Raw genomic sequence first — 26,280 nt, forward strand, 5'->3', positions numbered from 1 at the left:
TCAAGAAGCTAAAGACCTCGCTGGCGATAAGACTACTACGGTAACTATTTCTGCTGCCAACGTTCGTGCTCGAGTGAAGGAGATTGTCGAATCCAATATTGCACTCCGAAAAGAGTATGATTCCAAATGTACGAACTGGGATTTATACAACTCACGAGCGATTATAATACTCAGAAGCACTCTTAGTCCTGAACCTTTTGCTTATATCTCTTATCTTACAGATGTTCGGGGGATATTTAAGAAGCTTCGATCAATGTACGTAGCTTTATTATATCAATATTTATTTACTCGCTATATTAAGTAGACTGATCTACGCTTTAAGAGTGGGACCGCTACTGAATTTGTGCGTAAGTTTTAAGAGACACTTCGTGATCTTACTGCTGTCAATAGTAAGATAAACTCGGTGTATATATTGTGCTAGTTTAAGAAAGCTGTTAATAAGAATCCGAAATATTATACCTTTCTCCAGAACCTTAGGGTTGATAAGAAGGATACCAATCTTATAGATCAAGTTTATACTGAGTTTCTTGAAATAGATATTCACAATCGGACTGTGAATCCCTCCTACGCCTCTGCGAATTTAACTATAACTAATCCTACCTCTTCTTACAATAACAATAAGAAAAAGGATACGAAGAAAGGAGGCGACAGGCAATCCAATTTAGGTAATTCCTCGAACAACAATAAGGATAAATCCTCTAAGAAGAAGACTGACTTTGTCAGAGAGGAGAATATGATTCTTTGTAGATATCACGGTACTTTGGGTAATTATTACTCCAATAGATATCCCCTACTAAAGAACTCGGCGAATACAACTTCGATCCAGCAGAATCAACAGTAACAACCTTAATTCCAATAGGTTGCAGTGCCTTAGCTAGGACAAGTTATCGGCTAGGTTGACAATTAAGGAAGAATTATTTCGCTGCCTTAACAGTAACCTCGATAAGGAGCTAATACGATTTTTACACCGGTATCTTATCCTACTACACTACAATAAGGTCCCCCCTCCGGGGATCCCCTCTTTCGATACAACAACCTTTTTTCGAATACTCTTTTTTAGGTAAATACGGTTTATAATTCCTACGTTGTATTAAAAGAAGGCCTAATAGCCAATAACAACAATAATGTTATACGCTGGATAATCGATTCTGGTACTAGTATATATATAACTCCTTATAGATCTATCTTTATCAATTTCAGACAGTGTGTGTTACCTGTTTCGACAGCCACTGGAGATATTTTTTACACTGAGGGCTATAGAGATATAATTCTATATCTATTGGATAAAAATTCGTCCACAAAACTGGCCCCTCTTACTCTTTAAAAGGTCTAGCTTGCTCTAGATCTTCGGTCTAGTCTGATTTCTATATCTACTTTAGACAAGGTAGACATTGGGATATAGACAAAGAACGGGATAATAACTTTTAAGTATCAAGATCTCTACGGTCCAGAGTCTACTGTTAGTTTTGCTACGTATAAAGGAGAGTATTACTGGTTAAACTGTGCTGGAATCGATAAGGTTGATCAAATACTTGATTGTAATCTCGTTACTGGCTCTCTAAACTCTGTTTTCGCTATATAAGCTGGTGTCTCGCCTATTTCTATTGATCTAGTATATCGTCGAGCCTGTTATACTAGTGAAGAACGAGTAAGAAAAATAGAGATATTTACTGATAGCGTTAAGTTAAAGAAGGGTGTAGGTGTTACTTTTCCTTATACGCCTTGTATTAAGGGTAAAGGTTATACTCTACCTTTCGGTAAAGAACAGTCTATTAGATCAAAACCTAGCGAGTTTATTTATCTAGATATCTGGGGTCCGATTTCTATTGTATCTTATAGCGGTGAACACTACTTTGTGATATTCACAGATAATACGACTCGATTTATATAGTTGTTTTTACTTAAATCACGATCCTAAGTTACGGAAGTCTATATACAGTTGGAGACTTACTTAAAGACTCAATTTGACTATATTGTTAAGAAGGTTCACGGCGATAATACTATAGAACACAAACCTCTAGCTACGTACCTTACTAGTAAGGGAACGATTTAGGACCCTACACCACCTTACACTAAACAGTTAAATAGTGTTGTAGAGATTAAGAATCGTTATCTTATTGAGCCCTTAGTCGCTGTTATAGCCGAGTATCAGCTTCCCAAATATCTCTGGGGACTCCTTCTTGGTAGAATTAACTACACTATAAATCGCCTCTATACGTCAAAGATTGGTATATCTCTATATAAAGCTTTGTTTAGAAAGAAACCGAACCTCGCTAATCTTCGAGCACTGGGTTATTAGTGCTAGTTTCTTATCCCAAAGGAGAAGCGAAATACAAAGCTTAATCCTTATATAGAGGAGGTAAGGCTGGTTACTTACGATAAAGGAGATAACTATATACTTTATAACGTTTGTACAAAGAAGATTGAACGCTTACGGAATATTATCTTCAATAAGAACCCTTCTCCGGTAAGCCTTCCTAATCCTGCCTATAATCTTAATATTATAGGTATAAATACTCAGGAATACGATTCGCAGGATCGCTATATCCCAATTGATTTCCTGAAGCTATATCTCGAGAATCCGTTCAATATTCGGTCGAATTCCCTACCTATCCCTACGGTTAAAGAAGATCCTAATAATTAAGCGAAAGCCCCGAATAACCTCGATCTATCCAATCCTGCGCTCTTTGAAGAAGATCTCGCCTGGTCGAATAATGCAATAGCGGGTAGTTTTGGAAGGTGTGTAGAGGAACAAAGGGTGGATTCTGGTGCCCACTTTGAAGTAGGTAGGCGAGGGGTTCTTGTCGAACTATAGCCTGTTTCCCGACAGGTTATTAATATAGATATTCCCCTAGAAATAACAATTGATCCCTCTTAAGAAGAACCGGTTCAGACAGATAAAGCGTCTTTTTAGTACGATTTTTCTTATTAAGATCCGGTATTAGACAACAGGAGTCGAGATCGAAACTATATTTAAACAATAGAGCCTACTCAGCCGGGAACTATTTAATTACGACGATCTACGAGAATCAAGAAACCGAGCAGAGCCTATATTGAAAGTATAGCTAGTAAGTTATTCTTCGACTCCAATATCCTTTAATTGCTAGCTGATCAGCCAGATATTGTGATTAGCCTTTTTGCAAATACTATAAAGAAGGAACAATACGCAGTATCCAAAATAACTCCACAGGATATAGGCTTTGAGCCTAATAGCTAGGAATAAGCTATATCTTGTGTTAAGAAGGACAAATAGCTAGTTGCAGCTTATAAAGAGTTACACCGGTATATTGTTAACGGTACCTGGAAGGTGATGTCGAGAACTAAGAGTAAGAAGAAGCCACTCTCTCTGCGTTAGGTGTTTAAGATTAAATATAATGGGACCTATAAGGCACGGCTGGTAGCTCGAGGTTTTCGCTAAGTCAAAGATCTAGATTTCTATAAAGTCTATACGGTGGTTACTAAGCCAATGTCCTTTAAAGTCTTTACTGCAATTGCTGCTGCAAAAGGATAGTATCTATATTATATAGATATTGTTACTGCTTTTCTTTATACAGAACTTAAGGAACCGATCGAGATTGAACTACCGGAAGGACAGAGGGAAGAGTATCCTGATTATATTGGTCTACTTATAAAGACTATCTATAGACTAAAGCAAAGCCCTCGGGAGTGGTACTCGCTACTCTATAATGTACTGGTGTCAATAGGTTTTGATCGTACTCAATCGGACCACTCTATTTTTGTTAAGAGACAATATAGTGGTTCACCTCTCTACGTTATAGTTTACGTGGATGATTTACTAGTACTCTCTCTATCAGAAGAGGCTATTTAACAGTTCAAAGAGGCTATTTTAAAACACTTCGATACTTCTGACAAAGGTAAACTTTAACGATATTTGTCGATTAATATTCAATACGCTAATGGTATAATACACTTGTTATAAGCTGATTATATCGATAAAATCCTTGCTCGATTCGGTCTTAAAAACTACAAATCTATTGCTACGCCTATAGATAAGAAACAGGTGCTAGTTCCTTTTGAAGGTATAGCGACAAAGGGATAGATATATAAATTTTAGACAAAAATCGGTATATTGATCTGGTTGATAGTCTCGACTAGGCCAGATATCTCCTTTGCTGTTATTAAGCTAGCTAAATAAGCTAAGAATCCTGGAGAGTTATATTTTTAAGCTCTGAAACGTGTCTTCAGATACCTTATAGGCACTAAATCTCTTATAATTTCTTTCTATCTAGGTATAGAAAATGCAGCAATATACGGATTCTGCGATGCCGATTGGGCGGGACTATATAGTGAAAAGGGTTTATCCACTTCTGGATTTTTGTTCAAAATAGCTGGCGGAGCTATATCCTAGATATCAAAAAAGTAGCCCTGTGTCGCTCTTTCTATAACTGAGTCTGAATATATTGCTGAAGCTCTCGCAGTTCAAGAAGCAATTTGGTTAATATAACTACTTACGGAACTTGGAATTAAAGGTTTTCTCAAAAAGCCAATCCCGATTTATACAGACAACAATAGAGCTATTGCTCTTACTTCGAATCCAGAGTTTTATACGGCAACAAAGTATATCGCTATTCGCTTCTATAGGCTACGTGAAGAGGTTACTGCAGGAAATATCAAGTTTGTTAAGATTGCGACCGCTGATATAGCCGCTGATGGACTTACAAAACCCCTTACGAAAACGTTATTCAAGCGCTGGATTAAACAAATAGGTCTTACGGCCTATAAAGAAGCGCTAGGTTATTAATTTACGATTTGTATACTGAAAATAGGGGGTTGATGAAGATATCAAATACTGGTTTTTATTTCTTGAAAAGTTGGGTCTGTTTAAACTATGCTGTCGACTATGGATACTAGTCGTGGGGGGTGTTGACAGGGAGGTCACGTGACCTGCCGCTGATTGCTCCCAGTATTTTAGTCTTAGTATATAGATAGTTTCTTTCCTTCTTTCTCCACGCAATACAGAGATTTCCAGTTACATCTACACTTTCATTGTAGATCTCATATCTCTATCAGTAAGATTGCCTCTGCATTTTGATTGATGGATTCGAAGAGATCGAAAATCAAGAGGTATTTACGGGGCTGAGTAGAAGGTTTGTGTACTGGGCACCTCGGTTTCTGAATTGAGATCATCATGAATGTGTCCAAGAAGAAGTAATATCTAACGAGGTATCAGGTGAGTTCGCTCTAGCTTAATGGGACGCGGTGTTGTTGTTTACCTATATGGGGAAGCCTGTCGTCCACAAGCTACACATCCAATGAGCAGCAAATCTGCTGAGGATTTTATGGAGCTAAGTACTATACCCGGGGATCCCTTCAAACGTCGTGTAAAAGATGCGAACTAACCCGGAAGTTGGTCTAACATCTCACAACTGATCACATCTCAATTTTATATATCCCCAAAACCGTGTCCAACAAAGCAGATATAAAGGGTGCCCCCTATGAGTCACTCCAAGAAACTGCAACAAGTGGTGACCTCGAAGCTGTCAAAGCCCTTCTCGACAATGGAGCAGATATCAATGTGGTAGATTCCTTAGGCTCATTGCCCCTCCATGCCGCAGCAGAGCAAGGCCACTGGGATATCGCCCGACTCTTCCTAGAAAAGGGCATGTCACCATGGACCCAAGATGCCAACAACTCACTGCCTGTCCACAACGCCGCAAAAGGCGGCCACCTAAAGACAGCCCGACTACTCCTCGAATGCGACCGAGCGAAAGGAAGTTATTCCAACAAGCGGGGCGAGACAGCGCTACATTTTGCCGCCGAAAGCGGAAATATAGAGCTGGTGCAGCTTCTCCTGAGCTTCAATGTCTTGACGACATCCTCCGCCCGTGGCAAAACCGCTCTGCACCGCGCAGCAAACAACGGACATCCAAAAGTCTGCGAACTTCTCATGCAATACGACGATGCCCACAAGCCGAGATGGAGACTTCGCATGATTGGCGTTAAAGCGCAGGTCAAAATGCAGGATTTATGCCAGCATACGCCGCTGGTCTATGCTGTGAAAGAGGGGCACGTTGATCTGAAAGGAGATGATGGGAAGAATGCTCTTCATCTCGCTGCTGATACTCGCAATCTTGAGATTGCGCGTCTTCTGCTTGAGAATGGCGCTTCAACTAAGATTAAGGATTCCATTGGGTATACTCCTTCCGAGTGTAGCAGGGATAAGGAGGTGACTATGCTTATTCGGAATCGGGCGGATCAAGCTGCTGCTTTGGACCCTAAAGGCAGGAAAGTCTTGCCCCCTTGGAAGGCGGCAGTGGCTGCACCCCCAGAATATGTTGCGTAAACTCTTGAATGTCTTCCAGCTCGTTGTACTCTTATGAATTTAGGTATGAATTTAGGTATGTCATTTTTTTTCCACAATAGCAAACTTGGAAATATAAAAAGACCTCTTCAGAATTTGTACCGTAAGCTAGTATGATAGCTAGAAAATTAACGAGCAGTATATCCGCCATCAACTGGAAGGCAAACCCCAGTCACCCAGCTGGCATCGTCACTTGCCAACACAACAGCTATACGAGCAATATCCTCTGGCATTCCGGGTCCTTTCAGCGGATGACGCCTTTTCAGGTCTTCCCAAGGCGTCAGATTAGTAATTGTCTCCTTGAAGATAGCCGTTTGAGTGTCTGGACTTTTGTCAATGGAAATTTAGCCGATCCTCCGAATGAGCCAACTTACAGCCAGGACAAATGGCATTAATATGAATGTTATGAGGGGCATAGTCCAGAGCCATCTGCTTCGTGAGATTACTCACAGCACCTTTCGATGCACAATACGATGCTAGCTCAAGGATCAGCAACACTCGGCTCCACAGGCTGGGGATTTAACCACTCACGATTCTCGGGCCCACCAATCATACCCATAATAGAAGAGATATTGACGATCCAGCCCCGATCTCCGGAAGAATGAGGCTCTTGCGCTAGCATCTGAGTAAGAGCATACTTGCAACCCAGGAACACAGACTTGGTGTTGACACGCATTGTGGTATCCCAGGTTGACTCATCAGTCAGATGCAGTACAGCAGGCGTCCGTGCCTCGATGCTGATCCCAGCATTGTTAACTAGACTAAGGGAAATCGTCAGATTGGGTATTCAAGATCTTCATCATCGGGATTTCCATACATGTCCAGTCGTCGATATTGTGTCACAGCGATCGCGACTAAGTTCTCCATTTGCGCTGCGTCCCCGACATCCGTCTGAACAAAACTCGCCTGTCCACCATCCCTGAGAATCAATTCATGCGTCGTGATAGCAGCCTCCTCCTGGGATCGAGCAGTTGGTGTCAGATCAGCGCAAACCACTTTTGCACCCTCTTGGGCATAGAGTATGGCGATTGCTCGTCCTAGGCCAGATGAGGACCCAGTGACGATAGCTACTTTGTCTTGCAAGCGAGACGATTGCGGCATAGTTATATGGTCCCTTCGGAAGAGGGCAGTTATTCAAGAGACAATAGCGAGGAAAGAGGGGGTGTTGTTCGTGTCAGGCGCCATGGCTTTATACGCTGGCAGTTTATAGAGTTGGAAACTGGGCCGAAATGCTTGTAGACGTCAATTGCTCTTTATGGAACAAAGCGGGTCGCCTTAACTCTTGCAGATCATCGCGTGGCCAGTTTCTGCAGATTAAATTCACAAATCGGGCCGAGTTCGATTTACGTAGCCAAGAAGTCTGGGGAAAGCGCGATGGTATGGGGAAGTTGATATATGTGAAAGGCATGCCGAGGCCTCGTCTTGCCTTCCCTTTTGGGCCATAAAGTAGTTTGCCTTTCTATTGCCACAGTCTACTTGAAGTGTGGCTTATCTCAAATTATTATTACCTATGTAAATATCGTGAGAATATCCATTGCATGATTCTCCAGGGTTGAGTTGAGATTAGATAGCACTTCCAATGTACATTATACGGGTAAATCTTTTCCCCTCGCCGTGTCCGTTTTGTACACAGAAATGGGTGCACTGTTGTGCAACCTTGCACAAAGTCGATAAAAGCATGTGTCAAACTTATGTAGATTGATAACGAAGATGTTTAAAGATCGGAGTTGGGGAATATTCTGATTTGAAGCTTACAGATGTTGTTCGGCAATCAGTTGACCTTAATTCTAGGTATATCTTATGGTATCTGTAGCTTTAGTACATATGTAGGTACATATGTTGTAGCCTACTATCACACACTCTGTAGTCACATTATACTCCATAGCAACATTGCATCTGTAATTAATTCCTCTTTTTGCTCCTTTTGTATATTTGACGGGACACCGGTTCCCCCGTGTCACATTTTGGCCTGAAGGGGTAAAAAGAGGAAAAGAGGGGAACCCCCTTAAAGAAGAAAAGCGCATGGAATAATATGTCAATCTAAGCCACAATGAATCCAATTTCTACGGTGAGGGCCAGATTGCTTTTTTTTTTTCCACCTGTCGCAGACATTCCAGATCAACATTCCACGATCCCCCACTGTTTCCAGATATGATTAGAAGATCCCGAGACAGGTGATAATGTCATGAATCGAGTCGGCAGAGACATAAGTTAATTAAACTAAAAAACAACAATACTAAGTTCCGGCTATTTTTCGGAGTCCGGTTGATGATTGCTTTTCTTTGATAGCCCAATGATCCACCGCAATCCCTCACCCGGTTCCAGGATGTCCACAGGTGATCCACCCCCAGGTACTCCTACTCACGAGGTATGGGGATCGCGTGGTGTATCTAGATAAAACCAGATGCGGAAATGTTTTTGCCCCGTCTCAGACAAGAAACTGAATCATTTGCATTCGACAACACAATTTCAGGACTGCATCGCTGAATCTGTCGATCGCATTCCTGCCGAATCTGGAAATGATAGTCAATATGGCCAGGTGAGCTAGCAACATCGCTAATGCAATGCAAGTCGGTGCACATTTATCAGAGCGTAAAAAAGCCTCGATAACGATAACAACGAGGGGTAATTGTGGTAATTGTTTAATTAATTCGAGACCTACGTCTTAGTCCTCCTAGGTTACATCCCAACTCAAATCCCCCAGGAATCATACTCTGCAACCTCTCGTAGTCCCGGCCCGGTCATGCAGACACAGCGACTGGCCGCACGCGATGGTCATGTCTCGGCTGTACCTGGCGCAGCTGTACCCACTCATTTACAATCCTATCGGGTCACCCGAATCCACAATCCATCAAATGTTCCAGATGGCTGTAGTCTTGCTGTAAACGCATCCATGTTGTTCTTATCGCATTGTTCTCGGGGGCAATGGCCCAATGTGCCATCATTTGCCTTTTCCTGAACGGTAACCTATCTCCGTAGTGCATATGTATATATTCCGCAAGGGATCCAACAGTGGAGATCATCAAAAACTTTCTGCATTCGTGTGTCCTTGGGTATTCGAGAGACTCCGAAGGCACTGTCAATATGCATTTTTCTACTATGGTTCGGGGATCTGCGGTCCTGGCTGCGCTGTCTGGCACAGCTGCCGGAATTGTAACATCGCCGTTCAAGCGCGATTTGAGGCTTTCCGCTGAGTTTGGCATTCATCCCGATATCCTGCTCGGTCAGAAGACTTCGGTGAAGGCCATCACCAGTGCGCGGGTTGGTTCTGCCGTCAAGGCAGAGTATGTTTCAGTATGTATATGGGTTTGCCAGATATGTCGAAGACATGGATAAATCCTGACAATTTGTAGATCCCAATTGATCACAGTAATGCCTCGGTTGGTACTTACCAGAACCGCTATTGGGTATCCGACCAGCATTACAAGGAGGGAGGACCAGTCTTCGTGTATGATGTTGGTGAAGCATCTGCCGAATCTTCGGCTCAGGCCTATTTGGTTAATTCGACGACGTTCTTTAATCGGCTGGTCGAGGAGTTCAATGGGATTGGTATCGTTTGGGAGCACCGGTTTGTATCCTTTCCCCGATAAAATCCCAGACTCAATTAACGCCAAGTAGATACTATGGGGATTCCATGCCCTACGACGTCAGCCTGGACACAAAGCCTGAAGATTTCCAGTACCTCACCAATAAACAGGCTCTGGCAGACATGCCATTCTTTGCGGCCAACTTCACTCGCGAAAATTACAGTGATGTGGACCTGACCCCAAGCGGAACGCCGTGGGTCATGGTCGGAGGCTCGTACGCTGGCATGCGATCTGCGTTCACTCGTCATTTGTATCCGGAGACCATTTATGCTTCCTTCGCCTCATCCGCGCCCGTCGAAGCACGGATCGACATGAGTGTCTATTTCGACCAGATTTATGACGGCATGGTTGCGAATGGATACTTGAACTGCACTAGAGACATCCAGGCGGCACTGGAGTACATCGACGAGCAACTATCAAGGAGCAAAGCGTCAGCAGCAGCCATCAAAAAGCAATTCTTCGGCGAAGGCGCAGAGGTAAACAGCAATGGCGATTTCACCAATGCGCTCCAGACAATTTACTGGTATTTCCAATCCTATGGCTTTGAAGGTGGTTCAGGTGGCCTGGGCGCATTCTGCAAGCACATGGAGACCGACCCGAATACTGGTGCACCAGCGCCCGCACATGGATTCGCTGCAACCCGAGGTAAGAAGTATGCCGCAGATCGATATGCGGCATGGCCCGTGTTCACGGAGATGGTTAATATGTACTTCGACTCCAACTGCAAGAAGCTTGATGCCACTCTGCCGGCCTCGTGTGATTTCTCGGCACCATCCACCGATCCAGAGACCATCAGCTGGACGTGGCAGTATTGTACCGAATGGGGATATTTCCAGACCGAGAACTACGGACCTCGCTCGCTGCTGTCAAAATTCCAGACTCTCCAGTATGCACAAGAGTATTGCTACCTAGCCTTCCCGGAGGCTGTCAAGAAGGGTCTGTTCCCAAAACGCCCGCAGGTCGAGGCGACCAATGCAGAGACTGGCGGATGGACTATTCGCCCGTCCAACGTTTACTGGGGCGGGGGTCAGTTTGATCCCTGGCGTACTTTGTCTACCCTCGCGGTTGGTACAAGACTAGCCCCGCAGGGAGTGACTCACACAACTAATATCCCCAAATGCAACGTGGAGAACGAGAAGACACTTTTCGGCTATATCATGCCGAATGCAGAGCACTGCTTTGAATGGCGCATGAGCTTTGCACCTGCTGCGATTGCCCGGGGATACTTTTCAGCTGCTTTGAAAGAATGGCTTGGGTGTTTCGAAGCCAAGCGTTAAATGACGTTTAATGTTCAAGGATCGATCGGGATCGGCATGGTCTGATCTCTTTTTGGATTCCCCCCCCATACTTTGGCCCTATTCCCCTTTTGTATCAGCTTGCGATCCTCTCACGTGAAGTTAGGCCGAGGGCCATGAACATATCTCTATATCAATTATATTTCACATATTTAATTGCTTTTTCTTTCAATCAATAGACATTAAAGAGGGGGAAAAAATGTTGTTTAGCTCTACATTTGCCCTTGTTGGTGCGCTGTCTGTGGCCTTCTTGGTCGTGAGCTATTGCGTACAACTACACCATCACCGTAAACAATCCAAAGCCCTACACTGCAAACCTCCCCCTTCGGGCTCCTCAAGTTTCTTCGGTATTCCAGGCTTTATTCGGTTGACCAAGGCTGTCCGCGAAAAGCGCTGGATCGATCATCTCTATAACGAATATGCTGTCCATGGAAATACTTATCAACAGAGATTCCTCTCTCAAAACATAATTACTACCATCGAGCCGGAAAATGTCAAGGCACTTCTTGCTACTCAATTCAAAGATTTTTCTCTTGGAACAAGACACCAACAGTTCTACCCACTCCTAGGAGACGGTATTTTCACCCTCGATGGTGCTGGGTGGTCGCATGCGCGGGGATTGTTGCGCCCGCAGTTCACCAGAGATCAGGTAAGCTTTATCGGAGAATTTATGCACGACATGTGAGTGACAAAAGAAACAGGTTGCCGATCTTTCCATGTTGGATGATCACATTTCCAACTTGATTGACCTTATCCCGAAGGACAGGAGCAGTTTCGACATCCAGCGTTTGTTTTTCCTACTGACTCTCGACTCAGCAACCCACTTCTTATTCGGGGAATCGGTTGGCTGCATGCTTCCTCCCTCCGGAAAGACAGGAGTGTTAGAAAAATGCGCCGTAGGTAGTGCACAGGGTTTCGCCAACGCGTTCGGAACCGCTCAGGATTATCTCGCTGCGCGGAGTCGCGCCCAGGGCTTATACTGGGTTGTCAATCCCAAGGAATTCCGCGAGGCAAACCGACAGGTTCACGAAGTCGTCGATCATTATGTCAATCTCGCTCTTGAATCAAAACGTAATCCCGAAAAGAAGGACGCAGACGGTCGGTATATCTTCCTCGAAGCCCTGGCGGCCGACACCGATGACCCGAAGATCCTACGCGATAACATGCTAAATATTTTATTGGCTGGCCGAGATACCACAGCCAGTCTCCTGAGTTCGACATTCTTCTATCTTGCCCGTTACCCTAATGTGTGGAACCGGCTGCGCCGTGAGATCGTGGATATTTTCGGAGATGCGAAGAATCCGCGGTCGGAAATGACACAGACAAGGCTGAAGGATATGCCTTATCTACGATATGTATTGAACGAAGGTAGGTCGATCTTGCAATACTCTATCAATGGATATCCGACTAACTGTAGCCCAGTCCTTCGTCTCCAGCCTCCTGTGCCTATCAACTTCCGTGTCGCGACCAAAGATACCTCCCTACCGGTCGGCGGTGGCGCAGACTTCCAATCGCCTGTTTATGTTGAGAAGGGCACAATGGTTGCCTACAACGTCTTCGCTATGCACCGCCGGACAGATCTATGGGGCAAAGACGCAACTTCCTTCCGGCCTGAGCGCTGGGAGGAAAATGCTAAGCATGGCTGGGAATATCTGCCTTTTAATGGTGGGCCGCGTATCTGCCTTGGTCGTAAGTTTTGCATGTGCTTGTCTTTCTCTAGAGAGACTAAAGAAGACCACATGGAATCATTCGCTAACAATCAATTAGAACAATACGCCCTCACTGAGGCAAGCTACACCGTCGTTCGTATCATGCAGCACTTCGATACTCTCGAAAACGCGGACCCCCATCCTAGACAGGAGCCTATTAAACTATCTACTATCACGATGTCGCATGATCTTGGCGTTCCTGTTCGTTTGTACGCTTCGGAGAAGATTTAGGTTCTTGGTTTCTCTTATGATTGAATGTGTATATGGATCTTTGTAGGGAAGGATATCAGGTTTTGATGTTATGGGGTCATGCTTGGCTGTGAGGCTATATATAGTTTCGGGGCAAACTTGTATATGTTAGTCCTTGGAGGTTTCGGGTTATTGCTGGATCAACCCAAATCGAACGCTCTTGGCCCCTCAAATTTATTCCTAGCCTAGCTTTTTCAGTCTAGAGTTTATCTATTAGCATAGTCTAGTAGTATAGAGAAGAAGGATATATTTCAATGTTCGAGAAGAATCTACACATTTCCGAGAATCATGACCCTCTTTCAAGAGTGAACGACCCCGGATCACTTCTTGGGATAGCGAACGGAAAAACTAGCTCTTAGAATATTCCCAGAAATCCAGGCAATACAGTTCATAGCCAAATGTTAGTTTATCATTTTCATGAGTTACCACCCAAGTCATAGTCTTAACAGATTGCACGTTGGGACAAGTGTGCCTCACTACTTGAGAATATCGAAAGAAGCAGGAATTGCAATGATTTGATTGTATTGCAAGTTAATAGATAATAGAAGGAGAGAAACGAGAGAGGGGGAGGAGAAGCCTTCCGATGTCTTCTCCCCGCTCCCTGCAAATATTTAAACAAACACTGCACTAGCAACCTGAAGGATCAGGCACCAACAGACAAAATCCCAACGACCAACCTTGCAAGGTCTCAAGTTCTCACGATCCCTCTGCGCCACCGTCGTGCTGCGGCATTTGAATGATAAGGAAGGAGCGGTTATTTGAATTTTTGAACTGATAGACGATTCCTAGCAATGCAAACATTCCTATAACGAAAATCCCGGGGCTATATCGTGATCATTGTGTTGAAAACAGAACCACACGATGTTGAAGTTCTACGCACAGCTCCAAAGTCCATTGTTAGTGGATTTTCGTCGAAATACACAGAGAGATACTTGAAGGGATGGTGATGTCGGCTTGAATTAGCGACTGATGTGCATCTAGCTAGCTGTGTGCATCAATCGGTAGCCTGCCGGCACGTTCCGATATGCTAGGCCCAACAACAAATATGGGCTGAAAAAGAGGTGGCAGGGGCCTAACAGAGATCTAGTTTATTGATCCAATTGCTGTATCCATTTCGCAGGGAAGCGAGGACGGGTGCTAATTATCGACCTTCATTGCAATGAGTTGGCATTTTGAGCCAGTCAACATAAAGCCAAGCCTGATTGGAGCAAAGCTGTGCAATCTTCGGCTATTCAGTGCGCTAGTCCCGAATCCCAAGCGCTGAGGTGGGGGGATATCTTATGATTAGCTGTTCCCCGACGTTTGTGCTCACCTTTCAACTTTTGCAAACGTCATCCACAAGTGAATATTAAGATGTCCTCTACACCCGATTCTGAGGGAAATGATGCCGTCATGGTTGACCTAAGTTATTTCCGTGATTTTAACGTCCACAACATCCTTCCACTCCAGAGTCACTTCACTCAGACCTAGATAAGCCCAGTATCTTGCACCCGCAAGTTGAACTCCAAAGAAAGTCTGTGGTCCATGAAATTTTGAAATCCGGGCTCATAAGTGAGCCATTCTTTCAGCTGCCATCCTTGCAAATTGAAAGACGGGATCCAAGTGGTTGCACACTACTTCTTGCAGCTGCCCAGAGCCATAAGACATTGAAAACTAAGATCAATTTCATTGAAGCTGAGACAACAGTTACAAAAACGATTTTCCAAGAGCTCATAGATTGCGGTTCAGATATCATGACACAGGACAATGATGGCAACACCATCCTCCACCATCTTGATTATTTGGATGGTGATGGGGAGTTGTTCAAAATTCTCAAGGAAATTGTCGTCAAAAATCCGGAGCTCCTCCAACTGCCTAATCGAAAGGGCGAAACATTTTTTCACAGCACTCTAATTTTAGAGAACTTCGATCTTATTGATGCTCTTCTCGAAATGGGGGCTGATCCTCTCCAGCCGGACTCCAAGGGGGACACAGCGCTTCATCATTTGGCTAAGCATCTCCCAAAAGGGTGGCGGTCACCACATCGCCTCGAGCAACAAGCTCAACTCAAGCGACTTCTGGAAGCGGGCGTGGATATCAATTCTCGGAACCACGATGGTGACACGCCTCTCTTCAAATATATACAGAACGGCATGCAAGCTGCTCATCATGACTTCGATAACGGTTTTGAGCAGGAGGGGATGATTCCCCAGAGACAATCCTCGACCTTTTTGAAGAGGCAGGAGCCGACTTTCTCGCACGAAACAATGCAGGTTCCTCATTGCTGCATTTATTGGCATCCAAGACAGGCCTCGGGCCCGATGAGAAATGCCCACACAATATCGTCCGGCGATTCAAGATTCTGATGAGTCGTGGACTTGATCCTATGATGGAAGATGCACATCAGCGGACTAGTTTAGACGTTGCTGCTGTTTTTCATAGTGAGCATATTATGAAACTATTTGCAAGAAAGCCGATGGAGTAGGAATAGTCTAGGGGGAACAATAGCAGGGCTATAGTGTTACTTGGATAGAAATACGGGCTGGGAGCCCATCCCTAGTTGTACGTGCAAATTTCCTTCGTGACTTTTTGTCGCATTCATATTGTCCTATATTTGGCATATCTACATACTCGTAAATGTTCATTATCCTTAGAACGAAGAAGAAAGGATGTTTAGCAAGATACCCAAAAAGACATCGCAGTGTTATCTCACCTATACCTTTCTTCATGCCATCTTGAGCCAGATATTGGATTATGAAAGCCCTATGCCATGAAAGATAGAGGCCACATAAACCGTCGACTACGATTGTGATATTTCAATTGATATAATGAACAGAATAATGGCAGTGCAGAAGTGAACGAAAGCAAACACCGAATTTTGAGGAACTTATTTCTAGGCAACAGAAATTCCAAGGCAGCTCACGTACTTATATATAGACTGTATCATCTAAGAGTCTCACTGAGGCCATTCAAAACCGACGTTTTGTTCACCTCCTTTGTGGCCAGGCGTCATACAATCCTTCAAAAACTGTTACATCTCCAAATGTTGCTTCTCCCACCCCGTTATGGAAAAACTGAATTTCAGTCGAGTTGGCGTACCAAGACCTTCATGCGGTTAGTTATTGACCAATCTCGTAGGAACAAGATAAACTTACCGAGTCCAAGTGCTCAGAGCAAACCGTCCATTAGCATATACTTCCAGTACTCCATTGTCCACCACAACGGTGAGCTCCAACGTCTCGATTCGTTCTTTTTCATTTTCCAAGACGTCAAACAGGCGCAGACGACCCGCCTCATTGTCACTGAGAATTCCATCAGTTGTTTTTGCTGCGGCACTTGTGTTGCTGCGGTCGATGATGATGGACTCGTTGGAGAATTGATAGTAGATAGTTGTAGACTCAAGACCAGAGGACAACACCTGGAACCCAGCTTGAATACCGGAGTCACGAGCGGAGACCGGAAAAGAGATATTCGCTGCCAGAGCGAAGAACTTGCTTGAGGGAGAGGTGTTGAATGCCACCAACCCTGCCTTCGATAACGTTTTACCAGACTCAACAAAAGATGGGCCGGATGTGAGAGCACTGTAAGTCTCCCTTGCAATTGAAATTCCCATCGTCTGAAGGTCAACATCACCGGTACCTTCGCGGGACACGCGCCACGATGCCAAGGACTCGCGGGAAAGTTCGTTATCCACCACGTTTGGGATAGTACGCACATTAAGCTCCCGCGGTAGCAAGAGAGTCCCTGTCCAGTTTTGTTGAGCGGTAGGGAATCCTTTCGCTAGCTCATATAGATCTCCAGTAAGCCAAAGGTAAGAAATGAAACGATCAGGAGCACCGCTCTTTGCGGCCGCCTGAGAGCTCGCTGGCAAGACCTTGCCTGCAGCAGCATACGCCGACAGGCCCCAGTCAAGCACACCAGCCATGGTTGGGTTGAAGGCGAGGGAGCCATCATTTGTGATATTTCCAGCTACCCACAGCATATCATGAATTGAAGAGACTTGAGGAAGAATGGGAGCTTCCGAGCCTTCAGTACCGAGGGTCATAAAGACTTCGCCGTTCTCGCTGTACCCGTCTGTATTCAAACTGAACACATTGCCAACCTCGAAGTTGAAGCCCCATCCTCCGGCCCAGTCACCATTTCCCCAGGTTGTATTGACAGGCTCATTCCACCATTGGCCGAGATATTCCCAATACTGGAAATCCGTGTCATGCTGGCGGTAGAGAAACTGGCAAGGTCCGACGTCGTGGACACCACCAGAGATAGCGCTATACCAGGTTCCCTGAGTACTGTTGATAGCTTTGTCCAAAACCGGGCTCTGGAAAGCGTAGGGGTCACGGAAAGCAGTGACATTGACAGCAAACGGAGGCGAGGGGATCATGGGGCCTTGGCTGAGCTTGGTGAAGTTGCGCCCACCGTCATAGGAAACGGCCAATGATTGTGTCTCGCTTCCCCGGGTGTAGGGGATAGACCAGTGTATTGGTAGATACGATACAGAAGTGTATAAAAGAGTTGGCATACCGTCGATGCCGTTCGGAATGACAGAGCCATCAAAGACAGCAAGGGGGTCATTTTTTCCTCCCGCAATAATCGACGGGGCTCCATTGGGATTAAGGTCTTGATAGGTAGCGAGATCATCGGTTGTAGCCCCTGCAATTCCATCATGAAGCCAACCCACATGGAAGAGACCAGTCTTAGGATCGGTGTATTGCCCGCACGGGTCGCCTATCTTCCCAGATGGAGGGAGGAGGTGGGCTCTAGGTCTCCATGTATCGAAAAGGGATGCATTTGGCAAGGTAGAAAGGTTTGGAGGAGCTGAGTTATAGTCAATGTGGGATTTATGCAAATTGAAAGCAACTGCCCGGTTTGCCAAAATCACGCTGATTCCAGTTGAAAGTTTCATAGTGTAGATAGATCTTGCATAATCCTTAGTATTTCCCCGGGATATACACACTTCTATATATCCCAATATTTCTAATATGCCTAGAATAGATTTCACCGAGATTTTTTGGAAGCAAAAGCCAATAGAAAAATCATATTCTTCAATTTGGAGAAATATAGGATGGTCATTTCCTCTTTGGATGCATTCGGCAGTTTCCATGAACGAACGGCAAAACCGCGGGGAAACTCCGGCTGCCAACTTCGGACAAATTCCCAGATACAAACGTACTTTCACAATCCATTTGCATCAGTGGAATCCCCTATTATTTCCTGGATTTGATAATTTTGAGTAACTTCTACCTATCCAGGTAGACATATTTGATGAATAAATACCAGAGAGTGAAATTGATCTCACTACTTATGAAGAGTATAAACAATGATTTGGTTCAACCTGAGACTTCCAGATTCTGCGTAGCCTCAGCTCTGTCTGATAAATAACATTAGTGTGTTGAGTATCTCTGTTGAATCGCGGCAATTTTGGAAATCTTGCTGTCGAGGAAGGTGGAGAGTGCGAGTCTAGAGAAAACGCTAGGCAATAGACCGGCCTTGTTTCTAATGCCAATGCTCTACATTCTTGGAGTGCTCTTCATCTTCTGGGGACTATTTATCCTTCTTGTACTTTTGATAGAGGTATTTCTACCCCAAAAGGCATAAGAAATAGCACACATTGCGTGTCTCAAAATCTGTTGGCATATAATTAAGTTCGCGCCTATTCTACACTGACGGCGTGGTTTTAGACTGGCCACCTCTAGCGGGATGGCATAATATCAAGTCTGCCCTTGAGAGTATAAAGTAGAGAAATGAGAATTCCAAATAAAAAATCAGCAACTAGCCCTGATTGTCAAACATTAGATGATAGCTCGAAGTTGTCTGTTCTGTACCAGACGGGCAGCAATCAAAAGGAGACCACCTAGTAGCATGGATGCCCCCGAAAATATTGACAGGGAAAGATAACCATACTTTTCGGCGAGGGCACCGCTAATAGGCACATTTGCCATAGCACTGAATATTTTGTCAGCACCTCACATCATCATTTCAAGAAATGGGGGTCATACGATAGAGCTGTGGAACCTGACACAGTCCCGATTGCCAAACCAAGTGTGGTAGAAGTAGCAACTTGGGCAGCACAAGCTTGCTGGAGGGATAAGATGCCCTATAGCTTCACTTAATATTCGGAATTTGTTAACGTCCTAGGATAACTCACTCCAGACGCGAAGCCGTATGCAGCGCACCAAATTACCAGACCAGCTACCGATGTCACCTTCGTCCAGCACAATGCAATAACCCCTGCGGATATAGTAGCTGTGATGCAACAGTTGAATTTTCCGAACTTATCAGCAATGATGCCGGGGATGATCCGACCGAAGAATGAAGCACCATTCACAATGGAAACAGTGTAGAATGCTAGGGATGTCGAGAATCCTTTCTCAACCGCGTAGGAAGTGGTATAGAAGAACGGTGAGAACATGCCAAAGTATATGATGAACATGGCGAGGCATAGTAGCTGCAACGATGGCTTCCGCAAAAGAGCCATGGCCTCTGCCCTGTGACTCTGCGTTTTGTCTTTTTGTTCAGTGACATTTCCGTTATTTGCCAGATTTGTATCGCGACTCTCCACAGTGGCTGTAGGTTTATTCGGAGATTTGGCAGCTGCGCAAGAGAATATGAAGCAAGGAATCATGACAAAGCCAACAATTCGCATGGTCCATGGAAATCCGATGATGGGCTCATTGATTAATCTGTCGATCGCAATAGGCCAAATTACTCCGCCGAGCGATGAACCTGCAAGAACAATCCCCATCGCTGCAGCACGCTTCACTTTGATGTATTGCCCGACCAATGCAAGCATTGGCCATGTCACCAGACCCATGGAAATACCAAGCAAAACGCCCTGAGCGAGTAGGAATTGATAAAACTCCTCGCATAGTGAAATCATCATAAGTGCAAAAACACATCCAAATGAGCCAAGATATACCATGAACTGTTCAAGTATTAGTTTCACTCCCATAGATCCAGGAATAGTATGCTTACTGTTGGTCCAAAAATATCAAGCATTGCTCCCGCACCGATAGATATAGCGAACAAAAAGAACATTGCTATAGCGCCAAGCCATGCGATGGTAGAGGTGGAGCTTGAGGATAGTTGGTTCTTTGTGTAGTACTCTTGGAAGATACCAAACGAATTCATAAAGCCAACAGTGCAAAAGGCACACGTGAAGGCGCCGAATATGACCAGCCATGCCCGAGGCCTAGAAGAGTCAGTGATCGGCTATATTCTAGCTTTAGGTATATTTCACGTACGTGTATTCAGTTGGAGGACTATGCCTTTGTGACATTTCGCCAGTAAACGGAAATATCGCAGGCTAATGTGGAAGGGCTATTGGTTGGAGCTTGGCAAACTAGACATCCATCCCAACAAGTGCAATAGCTCTGATTCGAAAGGGAAGTATTACGGAAATCCATGCTTCTTATAATAAATCTTTGATTCTTTACCTTGGAAATGTAGTGAGTCGGAGGCTCCGAGCTATTGTCTATAGATGCCCGGAGGCAGATCGACGGATATGGTTTAGCGTTTCGGGGCATCCGCGGACTCTCCGGTCGAACATCTACAAGCTGTCTATTGCGCAAAACAAACAATGATCGCCTAGCTTTTTCGCTTTTGCTATTCTAACTTTTGTTGCACTGTTTTGAGGGAAATTTTCAACATGAAACGGAGACCAGATTCCGGAGTAGCGACCCAAGACTCGAAGAGACAGTCTCGCCAAGATCCCGTATCCTGTGAGTCCTGTCGAAAGAAGAAGCTCAAGTGTGACAGAGACCTCCCATGCAGTAGCTGCTCTGCGCGAAAACTGGACTGCAGCTATGGTGGCTATGGCCCGGGTACAAAGTACGCACAAGCCACGGGCCAAACGGATCAGAGGCCCACGTTGAGCGATCCGGTGTCTAGGCCACCCCGGACTTTGCAGTGGACTCGACAACAGGAGACAGAGACACAAACCCACGACGGAAATGAGCCCCTTTTGACGGCCGATTGGCTTGAGACAATTGTTATGGGTCACCGCGTCCCGAGTGCAGTCCCCGCTACGTTGAGGGCGGAGCTTTTCCACCATCAAGAATCCGAGCGCTCGCCTTCACAACGAAATAACACACCTGGCAATCGATTTCCTGCGATGCGCGACAGGCTCGCCTCTCGTGAGAATCCGGCGACTATCCATCTGCCGTCGTATTTGCCACCGCTGAAAGAAGCCCTGAGTCTGTTTCGATATTATTGTAAATATCTTGACTTCCAGTATCATCTCATCATACCCAGTCACGTGGAACGACAGATCGAGACAATTTACGATTGCGTTGCACGAAATGAGACTATCAATTTGGCCCATACTGCGCTGCTGTTTGGTATCGCTGCTACTGCTTTGTATTATCAACTCCTAATAGAGTCACCCGAGCACGCAGAGCCATTCAGCCAGGAAAGTACATTTTTAGCAGGAGCAGCATTGATTCAGAGCAATTATATTCCTTATCCCAGCCTCGAAGGACTGCAAGCGACTATGATCATTGGCCATCATTTGTCCAATATGAACTTGCCCTCCTCCGTCAGTCCGTTATTTGTGCATAGGTCATTTGTGAGTCAAGCCACTGGTATGGGACTTCATCTTGTCGACTGTCCTCGGGTTGTATCCGAACGCTCAGCAAATGGATTTGATAAAACCAGTGTTGAACTCAAGCGACGGTTGTGGTGGGACTTGGCAACATACGACTGGTACGTTGTTAGCAAGATACCTTACCGGTACTATGACTGATGGTATCTGAAGGTTAATGGGCTTCTTGAGCGGACCCCAAGAGTGGACGTACTCGATCCAACCTCAGCATATGGTCGTACAAGAGCCTCTCAATGTCGAAGATCACGAAATCGATCATAGCGAGAACGGTGTTCCTCTGTCTACTCCGACCGCAATGTCATACAGTCTATGTCGATTGAAGTTGGCTATTGTGTGTCGCCAAATAGTGGACGAAACTTCCTACTACCATTTCCATGGACAAGAAGTACCCTATGAGAAGATACTCGGGCTTGATCAAAAGCTTCACAATATTTGCGCCGAGATTCCTAGCTTCTTTCGCTTTGATCAAGCCTCCCGGCGTGAATACTCAGCGCTCTATCATGCGCGACCAACTCTTGCATGGCAGCGAGCTCTGGTCAACCAGGGCTACCATTCACGTCTATGTCGCTTGCATCGCCACTACCTCGTGAGTGGGGCAAAGGATCCCAAATATTCCTATTCGCATGTTGTATCCCTTCAGTCTGCACGGAAGGTGCTTGAAGTGAAACGCATTATGGACGAGGAAGAGCCTGTGTTCACACCACATAGCTCGGTCATATGGGCAGTCATGCACCATGTGTTTATGGCAGCTGCCATTCTTCTGATAGATGTATGTTTCAACTGGGATGACATTCTTGCCGAGAAACGAAAAGAGGAAGTACTCGACGCTTGTCGAATGCTCAGCCGGGCGCAACAATCATCGCCCATCGCACGTGAAGGAATTAACGCAATGATGGGGATCTTGCGAAGGCATTGGAGACACCAAAAAAGAGCAAGCTCTCGCAACTCACAGGAGCTCTCTGCATTTTCGGATTCAAATGCCACAACGACAAATACCCCGGATATCCCCACACCCATTTCATTGGGTTCCAAGAGCGCCACATTTACACCAGGAATTCCCAATGATCAATCGATAGTGTATAATTCAGAAGATGCATTTTTTGATCCATTGCCTCTTGAAGACATATGGGCAGAGATGCTAGATAGCAGCATTAATGTTGAGCTGAATACACCAGACTGGACAGACTTGCTCACCGAGTTGACAAATGTTACTTTGCCAAGCGAGTAATAAGAGATGATGTCTTTTCATAAATGTCTATTTAGAATAATTAGCCACCAACTAATGCACAATTCCTACAAAACGAACAACCTTTCCATATAAAATATCGATGTGACCAGAAGGGCTTATCCAATTAATTGTTACAGTAGAATAATCTACAAATCAAGCAGATGGCCAATTTTCTGCTATCAATAAGCCAATGGTGCCAAAGTTCCCTGTGGTCACTATGCACTACGATAAATGAGGCTCTGCTAGCAACCCAGTCAGCGCTGACAGAAACCTCTTTGTTTTGATGCCCCAAAATCAAAACAATCATTTACTTCCAACAAACACCCAGACCTATCAACGCCCGAACTCGAAGATATGTCCAACAATACAGATGCTAGTATGAAACCCGATATCCAATCAATCGTGGACCGCATCAGGACTGGAAAAGCTACGCGAATTGTCGTCTTGACTGGCGCTGGAATCAGCACTGGCGCCGGGATTCCAGATTTCAGGTCTCCAAACACAGGATTGTACGATAAACTCGCTCCACTGCGGCTCCCATATCCAGAGGCAATTTTTCACATCAATTATTTCTCCCACACACCTGAGCCATTCTACGCAATCGCCCGGGCGCGTCACCCGGGAAATCTGAAACCGACTATCACTCATGCGTTCCTGGCACTGCTAGCAAAGAAGAATTTGCTCCATTTCGTTTTCACTCAAAATATCGACGGGCTTGAGCAAGATGCCGGGATTCCCCCTGAAAAGGTGCTCTGGGCTCATGGAAACTGGAAGAGTCAACATTGTTACAAGTGCAAGTCGTCATATCCCGATGATCTCATGAATAAAGCGATTCGAGCGGGTGAAGTGCCATATTGTCTTGAAACCGGGTGCGGGGGTGCGGTGAAGCCAGATGTTGTATTCTTTGGGCAAGCCCTACCGGTTGAGTTTGAAGAAAAAGAGAAAGAGGTCCTTGAGGCGGATTTGATGCTTGTAATGGGAACTAGTTTGAGGGTCGCCCCTTGCTCTAGGCTTCCAGGTCTAGTAAAAGAAGGAATCCCTCGGGTTTTGATCAACAATGAAAAATCAGGAGATTTGGGTAATCGAGCCGAGGATGTGTGTATTCTCGGAAGTTGCGACGATGGCGTTCGTCGATTAGCTGATGCACTTGGATGGGGAGACGACTTAAACAATCTCTGGAAGGAGGCAGTCGCCGCTAAGAAGCACGATGAAACATTTGAGGGTGGTCCTAGCCTAGACGAGTGCATTGAGAAATTAGCTAGTGGCATGAAGGACAAGATGAATGTATCGGATGGGCACAAACGCATGCTGGAGAACCATTTGAACAACAAACTTGGGCAGATAATAGCGAAAGACCCTACATACTCATAGAATGCATACATCGTGTGTGACGGTTTGACTTCTGCTCAACCTCGGAACTGAATTATGCTTAATCCTACTTGGGAAAAGGCCGATCTACCTAAAGAATGATGCCACCATGATGTGACAGTATTTCCTCAAGGGTATATTAGCAACTTCTCAACTTCAAGGTCGCAACTTTGAATACATCCCCGAAATCACACCACATTTTTCTTCGTCGAATGTCATCTCTATCAGCTCGTTATGCCTTACCATAAGAACAACCTCCCTTATATCCGCCGCTACATAACCACCCACAATACCGAGGGCGAATCAGTATTTCTCTCCCACGCACAGGTTCCTGACTACCTCCCGTCGACACCAAGCGGGGACGATGGCGAGATTGCCCTGCTATACGCTACGACCACCACACCAGCTTCAGTCGATGCTGAGGCGGACGTCGCCATGTACGACGAGTTCCTACATCAGCCTCCAGGAATAACAGTCGACAATGGAACCGTTTTCCGTCTAATTGATCTCCGTCCGGGAAGGGCGACTCCAATGCATCGGACAGTGAGCGTCGACTACGGGGTAATAATTGAGGGGGAGGTTGATCTCTTGCTGGACTCAGGTGCGAGCCGGCATATGCATCGTGGCGATGTGAGTGTGCAAAGGGGTACTGCACATTCGTTCCGGAACCGGAGTGATACAGAATGGTGTCGCATGCTGTTTGTATATTTACCAATGCAGAAGGTGAATATTCAAGGAAAGGACCTGGAAGCGGAAGTATACGATGAGGGATTTGACAGACCAGATAAGGAGGAGGGACCTGAATGTGGGGGTATTTGAGGAGGGATTCAAGAAACCAAACAACGAACAAGGCTATTAGGGGATTCAAATGAGGCGCTCTTGTCTCTAAATATAATTGACCAAAAGTATGTCAGCGCTTTCTAGATGGATGACACCTGTCAGCAGTCAGACTAGCCCCGAAGCCCTGCTCTTCCAGTCTAGTAGAAGCTCAGCCCTCGTCGTACCAATATCATGATTATCAATTGGAGAAGCATCCATGCCTAATCGCATGAATCACTGTCGACATTTTTGGCGTGCTTGGTTATCCTCATTTCTGACTCATTAACCAGTTATTTCCTGAGTCTCCAAGATGTATAAATCGAGCAAGTCTTCCGACTTGCTTTCTTTGATCTGCTGTCATATAATTCTCTTTTCGCTTCGAATACTTTCTTCCAACTCCTCCTACCCTATAGTCATTCCAGATACATAATCTTTCACCATTGATACTCCAATCTGACATGTCATCACAGGTCAAAATGCTCATGCAAAGGTGTATTTTGCTTTCAACGAAGATTTGATGGCATACGATCCCAAATCTGCTCCGGCATTCACAACCGGGGTCTGACTCTGGGTTCGGGGTTATCCAAATTCGCCGCTTGTGTGGCTCTCCAGTCGACGGACGATATGCGCCCCCGGCAGATGCAGGCTGGTTCCATCGGACACTGAGCTTAGACTATGTATGCTGTAGTGTTAATTGGCACTGTCTAGGTTACCAAATACAGAGGCGAAGAGAGGATCCCGGATCAGCACGGTGTCATTTTCTGCTGCGGCGCAAACCACGAATGGGTGAATCGAGGTAAGGATGTTGCTCGAGTCTTTGAGTTGGCTATCCCTAACAAGAAGATTGTGATAGAAGATGGGAAGATATTAGATAAAGCATCTGCGAGTGGCATCTATAGTCCCAAATAAGAGGGAAATTAGTTAGTATACGGAGTATATGTATAGACTAATCCAGAGGAATATTCTGTTCTATATGCTCCTCGGAAAAGCGGAATATTCCGAACTCTCGGAACACGGAATGAGACTTCCGACGGAATTCATTCCAGTCCTCCCCGCGCCCTTTCTTCGACATTTCTACTTTTCTTCCATTTGCCTTCAAACATTTGCTGTGACCTCAATTCCACA

General features: G+C 45.2%; 12 protein-coding genes across 12 annotated transcripts; 9 read left to right on the forward strand and 3 right to left on the reverse strand.

Annotated features, from left to right (window-relative positions):
- Nucleotides 1-5,273: 5,273 nt before the first annotated feature.
- On the forward strand, nt 5,274-6,304 carry N7479_008302 (ankyrin repeat domain-containing protein; the record flags this gene model as incomplete). Its single annotated transcript, XM_057255996.1, has 2 exons — nt 5,274-5,310; nt 5,439-6,304. 2 exons carry the CDS (start codon nt 5,274-5,276, stop codon nt 6,302-6,304), a joined length of 903 nt encoding a protein of 300 aa, XP_057109858.1.
- Nucleotides 6,305-6,450: 146 nt separating this feature from the next.
- On the reverse strand, nt 6,451-7,423 carry N7479_008303 (SDR family NAD(P)-dependent oxidoreductase; the record flags this gene model as incomplete). Its single annotated transcript, XM_057255997.1, has 4 exons — nt 6,451-6,644; nt 6,697-6,798; nt 6,854-7,083; nt 7,140-7,423. The coding sequence occupies 4 exons, from the start codon at nt 7,421-7,423 to the stop codon at nt 6,451-6,453; spliced, it is 810 nt and encodes a 269-aa protein (XP_057109859.1).
- A 1,983-nt stretch (nt 7,424-9,406) lies between these two features.
- On the forward strand, nt 9,407-11,186 carry N7479_008304 (putative serine peptidase, family S28; the record flags this gene model as incomplete). Its single annotated transcript, XM_057255998.1, has 3 exons — nt 9,407-9,616; nt 9,676-9,890; nt 9,941-11,186. The coding sequence occupies 3 exons, from the start codon at nt 9,407-9,409 to the stop codon at nt 11,184-11,186; spliced, it is 1,671 nt and encodes a 556-aa protein (XP_057109860.1).
- Nucleotides 11,187-11,403: 217 nt separating this feature from the next.
- N7479_008305 (cytochrome P450) lies at nt 11,404-13,144 on the forward strand (the record flags this gene model as incomplete). The annotated part of the gene is made up of 4 exons (XM_057255999.1): nt 11,404-11,853; nt 11,906-12,572; nt 12,627-12,893; nt 12,972-13,144. 4 exons carry the CDS (start codon nt 11,404-11,406, stop codon nt 13,142-13,144), a joined length of 1,557 nt encoding a protein of 518 aa, XP_057109861.1.
- Nucleotides 13,145-14,515: 1,371 nt separating this feature from the next.
- On the forward strand, nt 14,516-15,507 carry N7479_008306 (ankyrin repeat domain-containing protein; the record flags this gene model as incomplete). The annotated part of the gene is made up of 2 exons (XM_057256000.1): nt 14,516-14,567; nt 14,612-15,507. The coding sequence occupies 2 exons, from the start codon at nt 14,516-14,518 to the stop codon at nt 15,505-15,507; spliced, it is 948 nt and encodes a 315-aa protein (XP_057109862.1).
- Nucleotides 15,508-16,128: 621 nt separating this feature from the next.
- Nucleotides 16,129-18,044, reverse strand: N7479_008307 (glycoside hydrolase family 32 protein; the record flags this gene model as incomplete). The annotated part of the gene is made up of 2 exons (XM_057256001.1): nt 16,129-16,246; nt 16,297-18,044. 2 exons carry the CDS (start codon nt 18,042-18,044, stop codon nt 16,129-16,131), a joined length of 1,866 nt encoding a protein of 621 aa, XP_057109863.1.
- An 886-nt stretch (nt 18,045-18,930) lies between these two features.
- N7479_008308 (uncharacterized protein) lies at nt 18,931-20,417 on the reverse strand (the record flags this gene model as incomplete). The annotated part of the gene is made up of 5 exons (XM_057256002.1): nt 18,931-19,084; nt 19,138-19,235; nt 19,287-20,063; nt 20,114-20,330; nt 20,383-20,417. 5 exons carry the CDS (start codon nt 20,415-20,417, stop codon nt 18,931-18,933), a joined length of 1,281 nt encoding a protein of 426 aa, XP_057109864.1.
- A 369-nt stretch (nt 20,418-20,786) lies between these two features.
- Nucleotides 20,787-22,968, forward strand: N7479_008309 (transcription factor domain-containing protein; the record flags this gene model as incomplete). The annotated part of the gene is made up of 2 exons (XM_057256003.1): nt 20,787-21,841; nt 21,894-22,968. The coding sequence occupies 2 exons, from the start codon at nt 20,787-20,789 to the stop codon at nt 22,966-22,968; spliced, it is 2,130 nt and encodes a 709-aa protein (XP_057109865.1).
- Nucleotides 22,969-23,322: 354 nt separating this feature from the next.
- N7479_008310 (Sirtuin family) lies at nt 23,323-24,339 on the forward strand (the record flags this gene model as incomplete). Its single annotated transcript, XM_057256004.1, has 1 exon — nt 23,323-24,339. One exon carries the CDS (start codon nt 23,323-23,325, stop codon nt 24,337-24,339), a length of 1,017 nt encoding a protein of 338 aa, XP_057109866.1.
- A 231-nt stretch (nt 24,340-24,570) lies between these two features.
- On the forward strand, nt 24,571-25,155 carry N7479_008311 (cupin domain-containing protein; the record flags this gene model as incomplete). The annotated part of the gene is made up of 1 exon (XM_057256005.1): nt 24,571-25,155. The coding sequence occupies one exon, from the start codon at nt 24,571-24,573 to the stop codon at nt 25,153-25,155; it is 585 nt and encodes a 194-aa protein (XP_057109867.1).
- A 458-nt stretch (nt 25,156-25,613) lies between these two features.
- On the forward strand, nt 25,614-25,821 carry N7479_008312 (uncharacterized protein; the record flags this gene model as incomplete). Its single annotated transcript, XM_057256006.1, has 2 exons — nt 25,614-25,645; nt 25,668-25,821. 2 exons carry the CDS (start codon nt 25,614-25,616, stop codon nt 25,819-25,821), a joined length of 186 nt encoding a protein of 61 aa, XP_057109868.1.
- A 9-nt stretch (nt 25,822-25,830) lies between these two features.
- N7479_008313 (uncharacterized protein) lies at nt 25,831-26,064 on the forward strand (the record flags this gene model as incomplete). Its single annotated transcript, XM_057256007.1, has 2 exons — nt 25,831-25,844; nt 25,878-26,064. 2 exons carry the CDS (start codon nt 25,831-25,833, stop codon nt 26,062-26,064), a joined length of 201 nt encoding a protein of 66 aa, XP_057109869.1.
- Between the last annotated feature and the right edge of the window lie 216 nt (nt 26,065-26,280).

The sequence above is a fragment of the Penicillium vulpinum genome (genome assembly GCF_028829585.1).
Source record: "Penicillium vulpinum strain IBT 29486 chromosome Unknown utg000003l_segment0_segment0, whole genome shotgun sequence".
In the NCBI taxonomy this organism is placed as follows: Eukaryota; Fungi; Ascomycota; class Eurotiomycetes; order Eurotiales; family Aspergillaceae; genus Penicillium; species Penicillium vulpinum.